The sequence below is a fragment of the Micromys minutus genome (genome assembly GCF_963924665.1).
Source record: "Micromys minutus genome assembly, chromosome: 17".
Taxonomy (NCBI): domain Eukaryota; kingdom Metazoa; phylum Chordata; class Mammalia; order Rodentia; family Muridae; genus Micromys; species Micromys minutus.
The window spans coordinates 49,080,005-49,101,178 of NC_137952.1; the positions used below are offsets into that span (position 1 = coordinate 49,080,005).

Sequence of the window (21,174 nt, forward strand, 5' to 3'; positions counted from 1 at the left end):
ACCTGGGGGTGGGGGGAGCTAGGTTGAGAACCTTGGGCAGGGGCTAGGGATATGGGATGTGAATGGCTCAATGTTAAAGTAGTTACTGCCCAACTATGAGCACCGGGTCTTTCTGCCCCGTCCTTCCTTTTCAAAGCTGAATGCTATTCCACTTTGTGCATACAGTCTATTTTACGTACATACCATATTTGCTTAGACATACACCTGACACTGACACCTCAGTGCTTGCACACTCATCTTAGCTAAAGTGAACAGTGCTTCTGTGAACATCGGTGCACAGTACTGCGAGTGGATGCTGAGAAATACAAGTGCTGTGTCTCGGGTAATTCCGAGTTTAGCTTTTGGAGTGAGCCTTTTCCAGAGCTTCACCTGTGAAGCTTCACCCATCCTTACAACGGCCCACATCACTTTGGTGCTTCTGCTACTCACCAAAGAAACCAATTCTAATTAACACGAGCCACACCGCATAACCTTCTGTGTCCTGCTCATCTTGGCCGGTAAGTCAAAGTACTGACAGCCATGCACAAGGTGCTGTGCATAACGCTGTGTCCTTCAACCTAACACAACCAATGCTGCATGCGGGCTCCAAGGAGGCGGAGCAGCTTGTTAAGCCTCTCTAAACCCATTTTACATTTCACACCAAGATGTCTTTGGCTGTCTTTCCTCTTTGTGTGGCTCTAATAGAGCCAGAACTTGTTTTGTAAATAGGTAATTATCCTTGAGAATAACATCGTTAACAAAAATTTAATTTTCTCATAGCCTTTTCCAGAAACATCTAAGAATCTCTGCAGCTTAACATGTTTGGGAATGAGCACAGCAACAACACAGTCTCGTGGGTAATTTTCATGCTATAAAGATCCATCTAGATGTATTAAAGAGAAGTTATTTCATTATATAAAATTAATGATAAGAATTCCCATAGTCATATCAGTGAGTTCATAAAGCAAAAACATACTTAGTTTTCCATTATCTAGTTGTTTATATAAATTATTGTTTTGTTTCCAGCAATTTGGATAATTGATTATATTCATCGTTGTATTTTGGTGCCTTTCCTAGTTTTATATTCTGGTTGTTTACTGTTTTATTTAGTCTTTGATGCACTGAAAACGTGGCTGTGAAATTATCACCATTCCAGATGGAGAGCAAGTCTAACCCAGATCCCCGCTTTCTGATCACCTCACGACTCTTGCCTGCCTTTGGCTACCCAGCAGTTCACCTTGAGAGGAAAAAATAAATTTGGGGTACATGTCAAAAGATCAAACCTTAACTGCCAGGAAATCTCAGCATAGTTGTTCCTCGGTGAGGTCTCATGGGGTCATGTTCATCCAAATCACAACAGGTGACAGCCATCTGGGGACCCAAGACAACCTAGCATCAGGCTGCCTCGTCAACTATCTGAGCTTCGTGATACCGCAACGGTTTTTAATACCACCTAACAGAATGTGTCAAATTTTTCTGATGGTGTTTTCACATTATGGTCACTTTACTGCCCCCTCCAAAAGAAGGAGGGCTACTGACCCACCCAAATGGAATAAGCAGTTTAGTGTGGCATCCCACAGTCTACAAAATCCAGAAGGGGAAACTAAGGATGCAGTTCAGTTTGTAGAAAACTTGCCCAGAATGTACAAAACCCTAGATCTGATCACGACACCACAACACCAAGTTTCAACCACACCTGTAAGCCAGCACTAGGCAGGTGAAGCGGGAGAATCAGAGAAATCCAAGATTGCGCTGGGCAGTGGTGGCGCAAACCTTCAATCCCAGCACTCCAGAGGCAGAGGCAGAGAGGCGGGCAGATCTTGGTGAGTTCTAGGCTAGCCTGGTCTACAGAGTGAGTTCCAGAACAGCCAAAGTCACATAAAAAGAAACCCTGTTGTGTGGGGGGCCGGGGGATCCAAGACCATGCTTAACTACAGTACAAAGGACAAGGCTAGGCTGCAGCTACGTGCACTTTCTTGTGCTGGCTAACACCCCAGCTTCATCTGAAGGAGAGCCTATCTCTGAGCCGCGTACTCTACAGCAGAGTTCACAGTCAGGACAAGCTTCTGTTCGAGCCCTGCTCCCCACAGACTCTTCAAGGCTTATGTCCCCACAAGAGACAGAGTCTCAGGTCCCTTCCTGCAACCTGCTTCCTATGGCTCAAAGCCAGGAGCAGAAAGATTGCTGGATTTGATACACTATCCAGATCTCCTATAGATAGTCTCACTAGGCTTTACTCTAACTTTGACTATGGAAATGGCAGCTGGACTTGACACAGACCAGCTTTAAAGCACATCAGTCCCAGATGTCACCCACAACACCAAGAAGACAATCAGACTTGTCATGTGTGGATTTGGACGTCATGTCCAGCACAGGCATTCATTCCGTGAGCTTCCCCAGATCCCTTCACACTCTGAGCCTCAGTCCCCCTGTAAACCACCCGGTAGGATTTGGCTGAGAAGGTTATAGGACAATAGGACTTCTTAAAAGCATGGTACAACACCAATGATTACCAAAGCTCTTTTCAAAGAAGCTAAGTGATGAAACCAGCATAGGTATGCGACAGAGACAGACAGACAGATGATTTTTTTTTCAGCCATGAGGAAGAAAATTAGGTTGTTCTCAGGAAAGTGGATGCAACTAGGGATTAACATTAAAGTCAACTGAGCCAGTCTCAGAAAGCAAATATATGTTTTCTCTCGTTTGTAGTGCCTAGATTGTATATAGTCATATAAAATCATACACACGGGAACATACACACACACACACACATACACACACATTAAAAGAAAAGAAATTGTATAGGGGAAACGGGAGATAACTGGAGGGGAGGAGAGATAAGAAAAGGGAAAGTAAAGGGTCTGGGGAGGAATGTGGCTACGGTACACTATATACCTTTATGAAAATTAAAATTGAAAAAAAATATGGAGTCAAAGAACTCGGTCATGTGAGAGTGCATATTCTGAAATTATAGAACCGGGGCGCGCTGGGAACTAGGAGGCCGCAGCTCTATGATGGTGCAAACCACCTTGGTTATTTGGGTGTTTTCTCAAGCTAAGCACTAAAGACTCGAACTGAGCATGTAAAACCTGTGCGTTCGGGTGCACTTTGTACCCAACACCCCAAAACAGGGAAAGTAAACGAAGTGGGAACCGGAAAGTGCTATCGAACTGAAAGTTGGGCGTCTTTAAGACCCGTGCACCCCGACTCCCCTCTCTCCACTTGCCCCACGCCTCCGGCTCCGTTGCACGCGGGGCCTCAGTTTCCCCGACCGCGCTTCTTACTTGCTGCGGAACTCGTCGAGCGCGCGCTGCGCCTCGGCCTCCTGCCTCTCCAGCCGCGCGTGCTCCGCTGCCAGGTCCCGGGCGCGCTGCCGATTGGCCTCGACGTGGCGGGCGAGCGCATCCTCGGGGCCCGGCTGCTCGCCCAGGCGCTGGAAGGCGTCGAGCTGCCGCCGCAGGCCAGCGTGGCGCTGCTGGAGCGCGCGGGCTCGCTGGACCTGGGCGGCCACGCGCTCGCCCAGCGCCTGCAGCGCCGTCAGGCCGGGCGCGGTTCCCCCGGGCTGGGCGCTGGGGCCGGCGGGCTGGGCGCGCTCGTAGCGCTCCTGCCGGGCCTGGAAGACGTAGCTGCGGCGGTACATGGCTCCCGGAAGGCCCCGGCCGGGTCCGCGGCTGCTAAATAACCCGGCCGTCCGCGCTGGGACGTTCCAGAGCCGGTCAGCAGACGTGTCCTGGGGCGGGCGCCCGACAGTGGGGAGCCGCGGCTGCTTTGTGTGGGGGATTAGCCGTCCATTCAGCTCCCGGGGGGGGGGGGAAGGGGCAGCGGGCGAGCGCTTCTTTGTTCTGCCATTGTGGAGGCCTGTGGCTGTGTGGAGGCTCAGGGGGACAAGAGAGGCATGATGCTCTTTTGACTGGTTCTCCTGGGCGCCGTGTAGGCCACCCAAGGCCAGCTTGCTGAAGGCAGCAGAGGACCTGGCACATTCTCCTGGCCCTTCCGACTTTCGTTATGGAACTTAGTTGTTGGTTTCAGGATTTTAAAGGCCTTACAATGACAACGTGTTGCTGAGGCTTCCTAACTACGCGCGCAGAAAAAGGGTCTGTCATCTAAGTGTTGCGCGTCCTTCTCGTGAGTTCTTAGTACTTTTTGTTTCTGTGTATTCGTGGGGCCTCTACAACATATACAGGTGCCTTGAAATTTAACAGAAATCCTACAGTCTAAGGATTTAATAAACTATCCAGTTCTCAAATAAAGATCCCCATTCTACTTCATTTTTAACTTTTATTATGGAAATAGCAGTTAGAGTTGAAAACAAGCTTTGAGGTATATACATACAATCAGTTTGCTAGCCCGGCTTTGAAAAATTCAAAAGTAAATTCATGTTGACAGTATTGAACTATTTGATGAGACTATACCTGGATATAAATATTTGCTACATTAAAATATTTAAAGATCATTATCAAAGGCTGGGGAGAGAACTCAGTGGGTAAGCATGCATGCCGAACAATCACGAGGACCTGAGTTCGAATCTGTGGCACCCACGAAAAGCTGGGCAAGGCTAAACATGCCTATGACTCCAGCATTGGAGAGGGAGACACTGATGGAGAAACAGCAAACCTTCAGTTCAGTGAGAGACCCTTCGTCAAGACAGTGACGCAGAAGGCAGTGAGGAAGACACTAAATGCTCTCCTCTGACCACATCATATATGAACACACGTGTTCACATTTCTATAACTACATCCTTAGCAGTGCATGTATATCACACGGAATTTTTAAAACCCATTATCAAAAGGACTGGTTTCTTCTAAACTAAGGGTTAGCAATACCGTATATTACCAACTGTATGGATTGCACATGCGCATGTTGCTCATGCTGCAAATTAAATTCATTTACTAAAAATAGAGAAAACCACTTACATGCAGTCTGGAACAAAGCAATATACGATCTTATGTGTGGTGGTAGGGTCAATCATTCTCTCTCTCTCTCTCTCTCTCTCTCTCTCTCTCTCTCTCTCTCTCTCTCTCTCTCCCTTCTTTCCTCCCTCTCCTAAGGCATTTAGGTTTTCATAACCAAGTGGAGGAGGACATGTGAGTGTTTTTGAAGCTTTCCCACACACTGCTGGTGGCATGGTGAATTGATTTCCAACTTCCCAGAGAGCAAAACCCACACGTAACGGGTACAATAAATCATCCATGGCCTCTGACATCATGAGTTCGTCAGTTGTTGCTACAGAACAAATCACCCCAAACTAAGTGTCGAGCCACGGCGGGTACTGATCATTGCTCTCTGGGTCCCTAGCCCGGCTGAATGGTTCTTCCAGCTGCAAGTCCTTCTGAATTAGCAGTGTCCAAAGCCCTGCCAAACAGGTTCATCCTCCGAAGCAAGTCCACTCCCATCCTCTTGCTCCGTTGAACTGCAAGGTCACAGACAGCCAAAGTGGGACGTTACGTGGGAATCTAGGGAGGTGACTCGGTAAGTACAGTGCTCACTGCCAAGCCTCAAGTCCCTCCCCCAAACCCATGTAGAAGGAGAATTTGGTGTCACAAGTCTATGTAACCCTAATGCTGGAGCTGGGGGACAAACAAGCAGATCTAGGGTGCTCTCCAGCTGGCCAGCTCACTGAACCCGTGAGGGGGCTGTAAGTTCGACGAGAGAGCCCGTCTCAAAGAGAAAGTAGAGGGTAAGAGAGGAAGACGCCTGGAGCTGAGCTCTGCCCTTCGCGTGTACACACGTAGGAGGGCATCCATACATAGAAATGGATGAAGTGGGGTGCAGTGACTCTCTAGGACCATGACAGGGAGTTGGGTATATGTTCTCATCACACTAGAGTAAAGAATCAATACCAACTCCATCTACCCCACAAAGTCCCATTGGAAATAAACGTGTCCCAGAAATATACCAAAGGAGAAAGAAAGCACTGGTCCCATATAATACAGCACAAGTATTTTTTCCCAAACTACTATATAGGCCAGATGTGGTGACGTATCCATCTCCTCGGTTAATCATTGAGCAAGGTGAAGAAATCAGACATGTCAAGAAATCAGACATGTTATGAACCACAATCTTCCTCCCAAGTTGCTTTTAGTCAGCAGACTAGAACAATAGCTTTCATTGGCAGGTGAGCTGTTTTATGCTGTGATGACAGTTCCCCGGTGTGAGGGGTATAAGCAACAAAGGTTTGTTTACTACTCCTGAGATGCATCTAAGTTAGTTATAACCTTTGCCCTGTGTACTTAATGAAGTAGCTACTGTTTTGGAGTACCGATGTTCATCTTAAAAAATGATCACATGGCTGGCTCTGAACAATCCCAGACAATATCACTGAATGGGGACAAGGCAAATTACGTGGCCCCATTTAACTCCAAGTGCACTATTAAGTTAACAGAAGGAACAAAAGCTGGTCCTTCGCATCAGCAACCCAAAGCCTGCACGCTGCTGGTAAGCAACCAGAAGGAACAGAGCTTCGACATCATCATCTGTGTATATGTATGTGGTAAAGCAACCATGAATGAATAAATATTAGGAGGGAATTTCCACAGGCCATAGGACAGCTTCACTAAATAGAATTAAAGGACACTCGTGTGGGGGCTGGAGAGAATGCTCAGTGGTTAAGAGCTCTCATTGGTTACACTTCCAAAAGATCCATGTTCGGTTCCCAGCAACTGCCTTTAACTCCCGGGCCAGGGGATCCAACACCATCACACAGTCACACATGCAGAGAAAACAACCATGCCATAGAAAAGAAAGACCCTAGTTTGGGAGGAGGTAATAAATGAGTGTTATTAGAATAAAAAAGACACAAAGCTAAATTCTGAACTCACCACTTTAGTAAGTGATCTATGGCGGTGAGAAAAAGGAAAGGACCACTCACAGATTCAGCAGGGTCAGCACACTTCTCTTTTGCACATTTACACTCCCTATCCCAGAATAATTATGGGAAGCCCCCACTTTCAAGGTTGTATTCCGGCTCGTGTAACTCAGGTATGCCCTCAGTGGAATCATGAGAAGTCATCCTGGAAATCCCAAGCAAGAAACACTGTATTCACAAATAGAGAAGGGACATTCAGCTGGTGGATCAGGGAGACCTACCCTCCACCTTAGACCATGGCCAAGTTCATTCGTAACTTCAAGGAGAAGGCACCGTCGATGGTGGCTGCTGCTGTGACTGGCCACATTCTGGCTCTGTGCCAAGGTTGAGCCATTTTCCCCAACCCCTGGTGAAATCCCTACAGCTGTTCAGAGTGAGAAAAACAAATAATAATTCAGAGTGCTAAAACTGGTAGCTTCAGACACCTTACAGTTAAGGAAGCTGTGCTGAATGGTTTGGTGGCCACTGAGTTGTGGATGTGGTTCTATATCGGAGCGATCATAGGCAAACGTGGCATTATTGGCTATGATGTTTGAAGTCCAATCCTTAGCTTCTGATTTGAGTTCTTATTTGAATGTTCTTGGACCATGTGTAGTGAGACTGCTATCTGAATAAAATACTAGCTATCAAAAAAAAAAAAAAAAAAATAGAGAGGGGTGGTGCTCCTTAAAATCTAAATTTGATTCCTTGGTAATACCATTGTACCTTGAATAGGGTAGCATCTCAAAGCAGTTTTATTTTTCATTTCTCTGCTGGCTAATGATATTGAACACTTTAAAAATGTATATTAACCAAGGTTTTTTGTTTTTTAATCGTTTACTTTTTAGCTGTTTTTTTTTAAAGATTTATTTATTTTATGTATATGAGTACACTGTATGTTCAGACACACCAGAAGAGGGCATCAGATCCCATTACATGGTTGTGAGCCACCATGTGGTTGCTGGGATTTGAACTCAGGACCTCTGGAAGAGCAGTCATTGCTCTAACCACTGAGCCATCTCTTTGTTTTGAGCTGAGCCCTTGTTTTGTTTTTGTTCATAGTTGATTTAATCTAAAAAATTCCCACATGTCCTTCTTGCTTGCTATGGGCTAAATTGTACCTCCCCTGGCCCCACTCACATACCACCCACCTCACATGTTTAACTCCTGACCCTCTAAGAATGTGATGTCACTTGGACACAGGACCTTTAAAATAGAGTGTGTCTTTGCGTGGCTGGTGTCCTTGTGGGAGGAACCTAGAACACAGGCACATGGGGAAGAAGATAACCACCTGAAAACCAAACAGAGAGGCCCTGTAACGCCTCCACGTGAGATGGTCAAGCCCTAGGCCAGAAGTACAGGTTTAAGATGTCTGGCCTGGGACCTTGCTCTCATCCTTTCCCGAGACGTACAGACGTCTGCCACCAGAGGGCAGTAGACACGTGCCCAGTTGCAGTACTTGAAGCCTTTCTAAAAAGCTGCACCAGTTCAGAAAGCAAGTCAGCCAGGGAAAGGAGAAGACGGTTGGCTCTAGGATCCCTGCTTAATGTAGCCCGTGATCCAACCAGGCCCCATCTCTAAAGACTTACAGCATCGAATGTTCAGTGTCCCAGGAGTGGTAAGTTACCCTGAAGGGTAACCATGACAACACACAGAAGGCACTCCGACTGTACATACACAGCTGACTCCTAGAAGCTTCCAGAAAGTGAGACTTGATAGTTATGAACTACAAAGGCAATAAGGTGCTAAGCCTCCTATTGTCTTTGACCAACTGAAGGATCACATAACCCAAATTTATGTGAGGACAGTTGACTTCTTGGAACGCATGACGCTGAAAACAAGAAATACTGTTCAGAGTGTTACTGCAACAGTTGTGGGAATTTGAATGTGGAATGTGGACTAGCGAATATGTCAACACAGATTTGACATCCCTTATCTTGATCATTTAGGACATGTGAGAACGGTCGTTTGGAAGCACACTGGGTTAGGAATCGAGAGGTGGGAACGTAGTTTATACACAAACACATTCACAGACTAACAAAGCAGGTCCACCAAAACGTAAAGAACTGATGGACTCGATGAGGGTCACTTCTTCCCTCGGGCTTTCCATAGTCTGCATTCTAACAGAAGGAAAACTTACAGTCCAAGAACTTCAGGAAAATTGTAATGATAACAAACAGATGTATATTTATACACACACGCACACACACACACACACACGCACACACACATATATACATTGTACTGGCTGGTTTTGTGTCAACTTGACACAAGCTGGAGTTATCACAGAAAAAGGAGCCTCAGTTGAGGAAATGCCTCCATGAGATCCAGCTGTAAGGTATTCTCTCAACCAATGAACAAGGGAGCAGGGTCCATCCTACTGTGGGTGGTGCCATCCCTGTGCTGGTAGACCTGGGTTCTATAAGAAAGCAGGCTGAGCAAGCCAGGGGAAGCAAGCCAGTAAGTAACATCCCTCCATGGCCTCTGCATCAGCTCCTGCTTCCTGACCTGCTTGAGTTCCAGTCCTGACTTCCTCTGGTGATGAACAGCAATATGGAAGTGTGAACTGAATAAACCCTTTCCTCCCCAACTTGCTTCTTGGTCATGATGTTTGTGCAGGAATAGAAACCCTGACTAAGACATACATATATATTACTTGAGGATTTTACTTTTTAAGATATTATTTTATTTTATTCATATGGGTGTTTTGCCTGTATATGTGTGTGTGTGTGTGTGTGTGTGTGTGTGTGTGTGTGTGCACCATGTCCATAACTCATGCCCAAGGAAATCAGAAAGTGTATTAGATCCCCTGGAATCAAAGTTATGGATAGTTATGAACCATCATGTGCATGCTAGGGACTCAACCTAGGTCCTTTGTAAGAATTACAAGTGTTCTTAACACTGCGCCATCTCTCCAGCTCTTACCTCCTCCCCTCCTCCCACTCCTTCTTCTTTTTTAAACAAATAACTTGTTGGGTTTAATTTGTGCCACTTATATAACATGGGTGAGGAACCATCCACTGGAGCAGAATAAATGGACCAGGGCCCACATCCTTAAGTAAGTTCAAAGCAAATACTTCTTAGTAACAATTTAAAAATGCAAGAAATTACCCACTGGTGCCCCAGATGGAGTGGTCTCAGCAGCTACCATGTCACTGACAGCCCTGAGCCGTGTTTACGTCTCCCATGTGACTTTATCATGCTGAGGGTCTTAAGCTATATCAGGTCTTGAGTTTCTTGCACATAAGACAATGGGAACACAGCCTTAGGATATTACTGATGTTTATACCAACTCATCCTCACTCTGGCTGTGAATGAAAAGTAGCCGTGTATAGAACCTCTGGAATGTAGAAATGTGTCATTGTCCCTACAGGCACCATCATCCTGGCTGAGTGTAGAGAAGTCTCTTTCACAGCTAATGCTTCTGCAGATATCAGTCTCCCCCTGGTAACCAGATTTTTGCTCAGTCGGTGCATCTCTTAAAGACATAATGTTGATGGCTCAGCGGTTAAAAGCCCTTGTTGCTCTTGCAAAGGATCCACATTCGGTTCCCGGAATCCACATGGAGGCTCACAACCATCGGTAGCTCCAGTTCCAGGCTCCAGGCATTTGCATGGTGCACATACATTCGTGCAGGAAGAGGAAAAGACACACATAAAAACATCTTTTAAATAAACACAGCATCTCACTCTCAGGCTAGTCAGCCTACTTTGGGAGCACAACCTCTTTGCTTCTGTGAATTAACTGGTTTAATAGATATCAAGCCTTCTGGCATGTCCACACCACCTTAAGATCACTCATTAGCTGCCCCTCCAGAGAACCAGAGTTTCACACGCAGCACCCACATGATGGCTAGCAACCATCTGTAACTCCAGTTCCAGAAGACCCCACACTTTCTTCTGGATTCCAGGGGCAGTACATACTGCAAAACACCCACACATCTAAAATAAAAATTAAAAAGGAAAAAAATTTTAAGCAGATACTTTAGGCTGGATTTGATGGTCATGCCTTAAGTCAGAGGCTAAGGTAGGCAAGCAAAGCTCTGTGAGCTCAAAGTCAGTCTGGTCTAGAGGGCAAGAGTCAGACCAGCCAGGGCTACAGAATGAGACCCTATGTTAAAAAACCAACAAACAAAAAAGCTGTTGCTTGGTTCATAGAGATCAAGCAAAGGAGCAAAGGTGATGATGAGCTGTGTTCTAGCCCCAGAACACATGGTAGAAAAAAAAAAAAAAACACCCACACTCCCACAGAGATTATCCTCTGACTTTTATACCTGTACTGTGATACACACACACACACACACACACACACACACACACACACACACACTACACACTAAATAAATAAATAAATAAATAAATAAACAAACAAACAAACGTGTAATTAAAAAAATTAAAGTATCCTCTCATGCACCTCTAGGCTTAAAAATAATAATGACTTCCCACTGACACCCTTCTCTGGGCACTTACTTGGCTGTATTTTGATTTCTTTGACATTGCCCATAACCTAGATACTATCCCTGCCCTAAGCTTCTTCTGTTAAGCCTCTTTCTATCCCATCTTATTTTCCATTAGCTACACAGGAACTCAAACCAATCCAGCATTTCATTCATCAACTACTAAGACTTCTGACACAACCTAGAAGCCTGGCTTAAAAAGGCAGGGGTTGGTGGAGGGGTGTGAGTGAACCTTAAAAACTCAAAATGAAAGTGAGATTGTTGGCTATTGGAAGGCTCATCTTGAAACTTTCGCTGGGAATCTAGAGACCATGTGACCAAAGATAAAGCCTTTCTGGGCTCTTATCAGCAGCTCAGAGGAAGGCCTGGCCTCACACTCCGGATTCGCTGACTGGACTGTTTCAAAGGGCACAGTCAAATTTAGCAGCAGCCTCAACTTGAGATGTCCTTTGCTCTCCACTTTTCCCCACACTGATGGCTAGATTTATATCATCATACACAGGGACACAGCACCAGTGCATCTTCGGTCACGTGGCATGTGTGCCAGGTAGTAGAATGATTGTACTTATACGACGTGGGAGGAGGAGAAACTAAGGCCTTTGAAAAGGGCGGGGAGGGAGAGAGGAAGAGATCTCTAAGAGATGAGGACATGTCCCAGGCCTCCTCAAAGGAGGCTGTGGCTTTTCAGATATGAGTCTAAAACAAAACCCAGTCAGCATCCAGGCCGACACCGGTTGCTTATTTTGTTCTGCGGTCAGCCTTTGCTGAGCACAGCCGTCTTCACCCCAGCCACAGGGCTATAAGAGGCCCTTGCGTCTCAAACGCTCTTGGACTGTCCTTGGTGACCCTAACTGTATGACTTGGAGAGGATAATTAAAGCGGGTGCTTTCTCCTAGGGGATGGTTCAAAGGCACAATTGTGTCCTCCGAAGTCCACATATCGGAATATTTAAAGGATTCACTTTGTCGTCGTTGTTGTGGTGGTTGCTTTTTAAAGTGCTGGGATGAAACCCAGGACGCTGTGCTAGGCAGATGCTCTGCCCCAGAACCACCTCCTCACACAGTACTGTCACCCGGGAATGGGTGGGGGTTCTGGAGCGGCCATCTCTTTCCTGCCTTTGCTCATGCCCACCGGTTCTTCAGCTTCCCCTCCATGTTGGAGCAACAGGAGGCCTTCCGCTGAGGGAGCTGAGGCCAGCTTGCACTTCCCAGCTTCAAGAACCACGAGCAAGGGAGAGTAGGTCAGAAGGCTTCCAGTGGAGAAGCCTTCCATTCAAGACATGGCCCGAAGGTGATGAACTCTGAGCTGTGCGTGCTGCGGAAAGCAGTGAGGGAGTCCTAGAGGCTTCAGTGGTGGGTATTACCAGCCACAGTAGCTCAGGACCTGTTGGTTCCTGGTGTCTGTAATGACTACAGTGACCCCATCAGCCCTGGCAATCCTGGATCCCCAGGATAACAACAACAAAAAGCAGGTCCCATCAGCGTCCCGCACATACTAGGGTCCTGCAGCTGGAGACCCAGAGGGCTGACCACTGCACCTCCCAACCTTCCACCTTCCATTTCCCGCTGTCCTGAGGCTTTTCCTCATGACGCACCACGTCCCCCCTAAGCCTAATGAGAGAAACGGGGGTGGATCCTCCCTGCCCTTGGGTCCCTTCTGAGGAAGCTTGGCCAGTGGTTACTACAGCAGTGATTACCCCTTGAGGCCCTGATCGGTTTCCTGTGTCAGCCTTTGCACAGCTTCTTAGAATCTCCTCGCTTTGTTTGGTCATCAAATGCCGGCTCTTGGAGAAAATAAATCTGAGCTGTCATTCAAAAGCAGCAAACGCCAGATCTTTTTTTAAAAAACCTGTAAACTAGAAACCATAGTTATAACTCATTTAGGGAAAACAGACATGTGCTTAGCATGAGAAAGGGCCTGGCTCTGGTGTTTAAGTATCAAAGAGAACATAACAAAAACGAAGGCAGAAGCTGGAACAAATCCCTATTCTTCATAAATTCTCCAGGGGCAGGGATTGTATTATAGTAACAGAAAATTAAGAGGGCGATACACACTGGATCTGAACGTGCCGCTTGTACCAGGGTCTGCTGCCTGCTGTTCTAGTAAACCCTGTGCTGTGTTCCAGGATATCACAAAGACACCAAACCAAGGAGCCCAAGTCTGCTTAGGGGACATGATTTGATTGAGTCATCCACTGTACTGTCTAGAGATGCTTCTGAGCAGCTCCTGAGAGCCAACGGTTAAACTTGCAGGAATCTGCTCTGTGCTTGGCCTGGCATCAGCAACTTGAAATCTGTCAGTGAGGGTATTTACACCATAGGAACCCACAAGGTCGCAGATGAAGAGTTTTCATCTCTGCAAGTGAACTGTTAAAATTGTAACTATTTACTGTTTCAACAAAAATTGTAACTATCTACTGTTTCCATGTTACTTAAATAATGTCAACTCCTGGTGACTGAAACTTCTGGAGAAAAACTCGCATGGCATCCTTTGCCCAGCCTCTATGAGCACAAAGTAAGAAATCTGGACTTCCTGCGCATATTAATTTAACTGATGCTAGAAATTTAAAATCCTAGTTTTAAAACTTAGATGAGGAAATCATGAGATAGTTCAGTGGGTAAGAACCCTTGTCGTGCAAGCCTTATGGACGGAGTTAGGGCAGCAGAATCCATGCTAGAAGAAAGGAAGGAAGGAAGGAAGGAAGGAAGGAAGGAAGGAAGGAAGGAAGGAAGCAGGCAGGGAGGGAGGGAAGGAGGGAAAGAAAGAGAAAGAGGGAGGGAGGGAGGAAAAAAGAAGGGAGGAAGAGAAGAGGAAAAGAAAGAGAAAGAAAGAAGGAAGGAAGGAAAGAAGGAAGGAAGAACAAAGGAAGGAAGGAATCACAAATTAGTCCAGGTCCTCTGGTACAAGGCTGTAATCCCAGCCCTCCTACTGTGGGATAGGAGGCTAACTAGCCAGTTAATTTGGAGTACACAGAGCAGCAGAAACAACAGAAAAGACCCTGCTAGCTCTCTCTCTCTCTCTTTCTCTCTCTCTCTCTCACACACACACACACACACACACACACACATCAGTAATCAGTGAAAATATCTTTAAAATCTTAAACTAAAATTAGTCGATGACTCAAAAGTTTGGTTCTTATTTTACATTGGCTCAAAAGTTCCTGAAAATTAATTTATGATAAATTGCCTTATAAAGTTAAAATGCCTTCCAATATTTTATAGGGCAATTTCAAAACCTGGGTAAGTCAGCCAGTAAACTAAGTCTGTCTCTACAAAGAGAGAAAGATGTTCTCAAAATAGTCTAGGCCAGCTGGAAGAATTCTGTCTGTATTTTTTTGTGTGCAAAGGGAGACACAACCCCTGGCTAGTCTCAAGATTTTTTTCCCCTGAAATAATAACTGACCTTCAGTTCTGTTGGTTTTGGCCAGGTCTTCTCTCAAAACAGAGATTTTGTAACTGCAATGACCTAACTTGGGAAACAACTTTATAACATTTTCTAGGAACCACAAGACATTTGTTTTCCTGTTTTCAGAACAACAGGGGAGGTGAGAGGAGAGGGTAATATTTTGCATTGTAACAAAGGGGGAAAAAGCCAGCCTGGCAAGGTCAGCAGCTAGCAGAATATTCCAGTTCAAATAAGGGTCACCCAGGGTCTATGAAATGTTGTCTTTCAAACTAGAAATGAACACAACACCCAGTGTCTGGTTGGCTGGAAGCCTGTTTCCTTCCGTCCAACTAGTTACTGCAACAGACTCACTGACCTTTACTTATCACAGAATAACTTTTAAAGTGGGCAGCTAGTTTTGACAAAATCAGCAAGAACATAAGTCTGCAAAAACTATGGCCACACGCTCTAAACCACTGGGCTGACCAAGCGGCCTCCCTGACCTGCAGCGGGAGGTTTGGACAGAAGAGCAGCTCAGACAGGAAAAGCAAACACCGCTGAACCGTTCGAAGTAGTCAGAGAAAGGAAAGCGTCCTGCATGTGGCTCTAATCTCAGCAGGATGGGAGCAGGCCACTGCATTCACACTATGTAATATTATTGCTGATAGATCACAAAGAAAAATCTATAAGCTCATCTATCAGCAAATCCCAAGAGGCAAAATGTTCTCCAAAGCCTATAAAATATGAACCAGTGAAGATATTTAAATCGATGTGCGGTATCAAAGGCTTATGTAATTAAAGGCACGAGCACTTGAGTTAGCTCGCCAAGTTTTAAATCCTTCATTTGTTACTAACACTTAAACTCTCGGAGCTCTACGGACCTCGGCTAACAGTGGTGTCCAAAGGAGGTGCTGTGAGAACTGAATGATGTACTTAGGAAGGTGTCTGGCACATGATAAGTCCTTGATAGGTATCAGCCATATTTCTACAAGTAGCCTGGTTTAACATCGGTCTTAGTTTGGAGTTCCCCAGAAGCTGACCTTGAGGTTAGAATCATGTATTTGGAACAAGATCCAGGAAAGAAATGGGAAATGAGACCTGAAAGAAAAGACAGACTGTAATGGGGCTGTGGCCTCAGTGTTACTGTGGGCAACCAGAGCCCCACTGAGCCCTAGGAGACAAAAAAGACAGAGCAGAGCTAGCCCAGGGAAAGACTGAAGTACTGACAAAGTAGTAAACAAGTCCCTGTCTGTCATCCACGGAGAGAGGTGCTCCTGAGGGCAGGACACTCGCAGCACAGCACAGGGCAGGTGATGCTGAGGCCTTCAGTGTGTGGTTACTACAGAAGGGATGCAGGGACCCCGCCCCGCATCACTGTTCTAAGATACGTAAGTCAGCTGAAGTTCCTGCATGTGATGTCATATAATAGACCATGTACACAGAAGTGCTGTGGAGAGATTGAAACGGAGCCAATTTCCCGTGATGTATAGCAGTAATGTGATCCTTTCATGTCTGTGTGACACAGGTGTGAATGGACCTCTGGCTTTGCCAGTTGTATAAAAGTGTGGCCTCATAATGGCATGGAGCCTATAATACTTGGTGACTTAATAATATAAGGGACTGTCTTATTGGCTCACGTATCTGTTTTCAGTACAGTTTTGCAGAGCGTTCCCCACACCTTAAAGACTCGCTCCATCTAGAGAACTACTGGGCAGCGAAGGAGTAATGAGAAGGCAGTGAGGAGCGTGCGCTCAAAGGGAAACTCCAGCCCCTCCACTTTCTCTTCCTGACTTTCCAGCTACTATAAGCAGAGCATTTGCCTCTGTTATGTGACCCTACAATGCTGCCTTACTGTGTGCTCCCACTATAAGATGTTGCCTTACTGTGTGCTCTCACCATAATATCCTGCCTACTGTGAGCCCAGACAAATATTTCTTCCCTAGAAGTTGACAATCAGGTGTTTTGTCATAGTAATAAAATGCTAACTTAAATAACTATTGTTAGTATCAAAGTGGTTTACAGTTAGCCTCCAAATTCAGCAATGACGTGTCATCCTTAGGTGACAAGGACCCTCCTGTATCTGTTGCTGTGGCAACTGCCACACATTCCCTACCCATGCTTCACCCACATCACCTGTGAACATCATTACCTGAACCACCTACGTCACGGCTCAGATAAAAGACAGAGACCCCAACCTATCTCTCTCTTCTTCTTCCTTGCTTCTCCCCCCAAACCCCTTCAATAAAGATCCTCTTCCATGGGAACTGTGCTGACTTGGTGGGATCTGTCCAGGAACAAACTGCTTTTCAGCTTTGTTATTAAACTGACAGCATACTCTTACTCACAAACAATCATTGGGATGGGCAGGGAGCAGTAGGGTGAGCTGGGGAAAGTAGTAGTAGATAAATAGGTTAAAAATATATTGTATAAGCCAGGTGTAGTGGCGCATGCCTATAATCCCAGCACTTGTGAGACAGAGGCAGGCTAATCCCTGTGAGTTTGAGGCCAGCCTGGTCTACAAAGCAAGTTCCAGGACAGCCAAGATGGTTACACAGAGAAACCCTGTTTTGACAAACAAGCAAGCAAACAAACAAAAAACCCAAAACAAAACAAAACAACAAAACCCAAAATATGGTATAGCCTGGCAATCCTTTTCATCAAGGTGCCACAAAAAGCAAAGATGGAAGCTCCTGCCCCTCCTCCCAAAGCCAAAGTCAAAGGGAAGGCCTTGAAAGCCAAGAAGACGGTGATGAAAGTTCAGCATCCACCACCACAAAAAGAGGATCCACCCACATGTCACCCACCTTCTGGCAACCCTGCGGCTCCAGAGGCAGCACAATACCCTCAGAAGGGTGTGTCCAGAAGAGACAGTGACCACCATGTCCTCGGCAAATCCCTTCTGACTGCTGAGTCAGCTGTGAAGAAGACAACAGCGTGCTTGTGTTCTGTGCGTGTCAAGTCCACCAAGCACCAGATCAAACAGGCTGTGAAGACTATGACATTGATGTGGCCAAAGTCAATACTCTGCTAAGACCAATGGAGAGAAGAAGGCATGTGTTCCTTTGGCTCCTGGTAATGACACTCTGGACGTTGTCAACAAAATGGGGATCATCTAAACTGACTCCAGCTGCCTACTTCTAAACAGATACTTTTTCACCATGAGAGAGAGAGAGAGAGAGAGAGAGAGAGAGAGAGAGAGAGAGAGAGGAAGAAATGCATCATATAAGTGGTGTATGGAATTTTCAAGGAATAAATAAAACACTTTTTAAATATTCAGAAAACAAAACTACATCTGTACTGGGGTGGGGGGCTAGAAATGTAGTTTGGGGCAGAGTTCTTGCCTAGCATGCTCAAGACCCCTAGTTCTAACCCCAGCACTGAAAACAAATTTTTTTGAAAAACATTTTAGCCTGGTATGACAGTGCATACTCCTAATTTTAGGACTCTGAAAGCTGGAGCAAAAGTAGGGGCTGGCAAGATGGCTCAGTAGTTTAGAATACTTGTTCATCTCACAGAGGACCCAAGTTCAATTCCCAGCCCACATAGTAGCTCACAAAAGACTGTAACTCCAGTTTCAAGAGTTCCAACATCTTCTTCTGACCTCTGTGTGCACCAGGCATACACATGGCCCACATATATACATGTGAGCAAAACACTCATTCACATAAAATAAAATAAATAAATCTAAAACAAACTTTTAAAAAGTAAGTTTATGGGGCTGGAGTGATGGCTCAGCAGTTAGGAGCACTGACTCTTTTTCCAGACATCCTGAGTTCAATTCCAAACAAACACGTTAGCTCACAACCATCTGTAATGGCTTCCGATGCCCTCTCCTGGTGTGTCTGAAGAGAGTAAAGACGTACTCACATAAAATAAATAAATCTTTGTCTTACTCAGGGTTTGTATTCCTGCACAAAACATCATGACCAAGAAACAAGTTGGGGAGGAAAGGGTTTATTCAGCTTACACTTCCACACTGCTGTTCATCACCAAAGGAAGTCAGGACTGGAACTCAAGCAGGTCAGGAAGCAGGAGCTGATGCAGAGGCCATGGAGGGATGTTACTTACTGGCTTGCTTCCCCTGGCTTGCTCAGCCTGCTTTCTTATAGAACCCAGGTCTACCAGCCCAGGGATGGCACCACCCACAATGGGCTGGGCCCTCCCCCCTTGGTCACTTGTTGAGAAAATGCCTTACAGCTGGGTCTCATGGAGGCATTTCCTCACCTGGGGCTCCTTTCTCTGTGATAACTCCAGCTTGTGTCAAGTTGACACAAAATCAGCCAGTACAATCTTTAAAATAGAAAGTAAGTTTACTCACTATGAATCAGTATGCTAGGTTGGCTGGTAAAAGATTGCATAATTTCTTCTTTTTTAAATTATTATTATTTTATGTATATGAGTACACTGTTGCTGTCTTCAGACACACTAGAAAAGGGCATCAGATCCCTTTACAAATGGTTGTGAGCCACCATGTAGTTGCTGGGAATCGAACTCAGGACCTCAGGAAGAGCAGTCAGTGCCCTTAACAGCTAAGCCATCTCTCCAGCCTGTATAAATTCTTCTTATATTTAGCTTAATCTCATGTTTTGTTTATCAAAAACCCAGAGCAACAGATACTAGAAAGATGATAGACAGACAGACACACACCTGTGCATGCACACACACACACACACACACACACACACACACACACACACACACATGGACACATGATTTAAATGAGACATTTCCCCCATAGGCTTCCATTTTGAACACTTGGTTCTCAGTAGCAGTGTCTAGGGAGATTTGGGCTGTGCAGCCTTGCTAGAGAAAGTTCTGGAGGTAGGTTTTTGAGAGTTCAAAGCCTCCTAACACTTTCCCTTTTCTCCCTCTGCTGTGTGCTCTCAGCTTCCCATTCCTGCATGCATGCCTCTGGCTACTGTGCCTCGCTGCCATGACGGAACCTTATCCCTGTACAACCATAAGCCCAAACGAATTCCGTAAGTTGCTTTTGGTCACGGTGTTTGGCCATAGCTCTGAAGAATCACTAATACAGGTGCACAGAAGGAGCCTGCGCCATCTTGATTAGTGCCCTTCACTGATGTAGTATGTACTAATGTATGACTCTTTGTTTTAATGGACCAACCCTCCAGAGATGCTGAGGTAACAACAAGCCAAAGCTCATTTACGTTATTTTAGTTTATCCTATTTCCCCAGTGCTGGGGGTTGAGCCCAAAGGCTGTGGCCCATACCAGGCAAAAGGAGCTTCACCTGTATTTCCTCTGTATCGCTTTGGAGGGAAGTAATAAGACAAGAACTAAATTGCGCCTCTTTAAAACCTTTCACATGCTTTTTATCAAATCAACTCAGAATCGGGACGATGTGTGGAGTTTAAATGCTCTCACCTCCGCTTTGATCACTGGAAGCTAAAGCTGTAGTCATGACTTTTCACGGCGCCATATTTCAGCCAGGCATTCGTGGAAAGAGAGACCGTCCAGCTTTTCTCTGAAATCTCTAAGCTTTTAGCAGCTGAATAACAGGTTCCCCCAGCAACTGCAACCAGAGGCTTCAGGACAAACAACATGGCAAAGACTTTCCCCTGATCCAGAGAGAGACTCAAATGCTAAAACCATTATTAGCACTGTAAGTTCCATCCAAAACAGAAAAATGCACCCATTCCTTCTGAGGTTGTTTGTGTACTTTTTATGGAGAAAAAACAGAATCCATACGGGTGGTCATTGTTGCTACAATAAATGATTGTCTTAGAGCTTTGATAAGAAAAAAACTGACAGGCATACCTTCACTGTTACAATTTTTTTTGTAAACGTGTTGCCTGAAAAAATAACCAACCCATAAGCAGTGTTTAGGACTAAACAAAATCTGAGGAACAATTCAAATATTAGATGAAAGGCACAGTGCCGCATAACAAAAATAGGGGCCAGTGAAAAGGCTCAGTGGATAAAGAGGCTTGCTGCCAAGCCTTGATAACCACTCTTGGAATTCGCATGCTGGAAGGTGAGAAACAACTACTGACTTACCTCTGTGAGGCGGTGGACCCTGAAAGAAAGCCTGGCAAGGTGGAGCTAGGGCTTGAAGGCCTGTAGACCCAGAAGGGACGATAGGAGCTTCGCCTGCTGACTACTCCGAGCCCCTATCACATAGCCACAGTCCTCCATAGAGAGAATGTTCACTATCAGTGCCCACAACCCCCTCCTCATGTAGTCAAGCCCCTCCTCCTAACATCTCACGCCAAGCCAATAGGAAGCTCCTGCTGTCAGATCTAACCCTCCCCAAAACTGTAGATAAGAGCCTAAAGCAATACGAGTGTGAGAAGAGAACACTCTCCCGAAGTTTTGGCCACCAGAAGCTGCCCTGCCCTCGGCTCTGAGTGGCTCAGCGGCTCAACACAACCGGTTCTCAGAGCAACAGTGGCTGTCGGGGCAGCAACACCCCAGAACACTGACTGCGGTGGGCGGGGCGCAGCAACACTTCCCCTCTCTGCTTGGTCCCTTTCGCCTTTGCTTGAACCCTC

The 21,174-nt window shown here is 45.8% G+C and overlaps 2 protein-coding genes and 1 pseudogene across 3 annotated transcripts in view; 2 read left to right on the forward strand and 1 right to left on the reverse strand.

Moving 5' to 3' along the window:
* BFSP1 (beaded filament structural protein 1) overlaps positions 1–3,619 on the reverse strand; it is a gene marked incomplete at both ends in the record, with an annotated part of 32,999 nt that extends 29,380 nt beyond the window's left edge. The window contains one exon of the mRNA XM_080931677.1: positions 3,264–3,619. Coding sequence (XP_080787803.1) covers positions 3,264–3,619 — 356 coding nt within the window. The remainder of the gene's footprint in view (positions 1–3,263) is intronic.
* Positions 3,620–7,080: 3,461 nt separating this feature from the next.
* On the forward strand, positions 7,081–7,380 carry LOC308431546 (ATP synthase subunit g, mitochondrial-like; annotated as a pseudogene). The gene has a single exon. The product of its transcript is annotated as an ATP synthase subunit g, mitochondrial-like (transcript).
* Positions 7,381–17,343: 9,963 nt separating this feature from the next.
* On the forward strand, positions 17,344–17,694 carry LOC308431467 (large ribosomal subunit protein uL23-like; the record flags this gene model as incomplete). The annotated part of the gene is made up of 1 exon (XM_080930960.1): positions 17,344–17,694. The coding sequence occupies one exon, from the start codon at positions 17,344–17,346 to the stop codon at positions 17,692–17,694; it is 351 nt and encodes a 116-aa protein (XP_080787086.1).
* Positions 17,695–21,174: the final 3,480 nt, after the last annotated feature.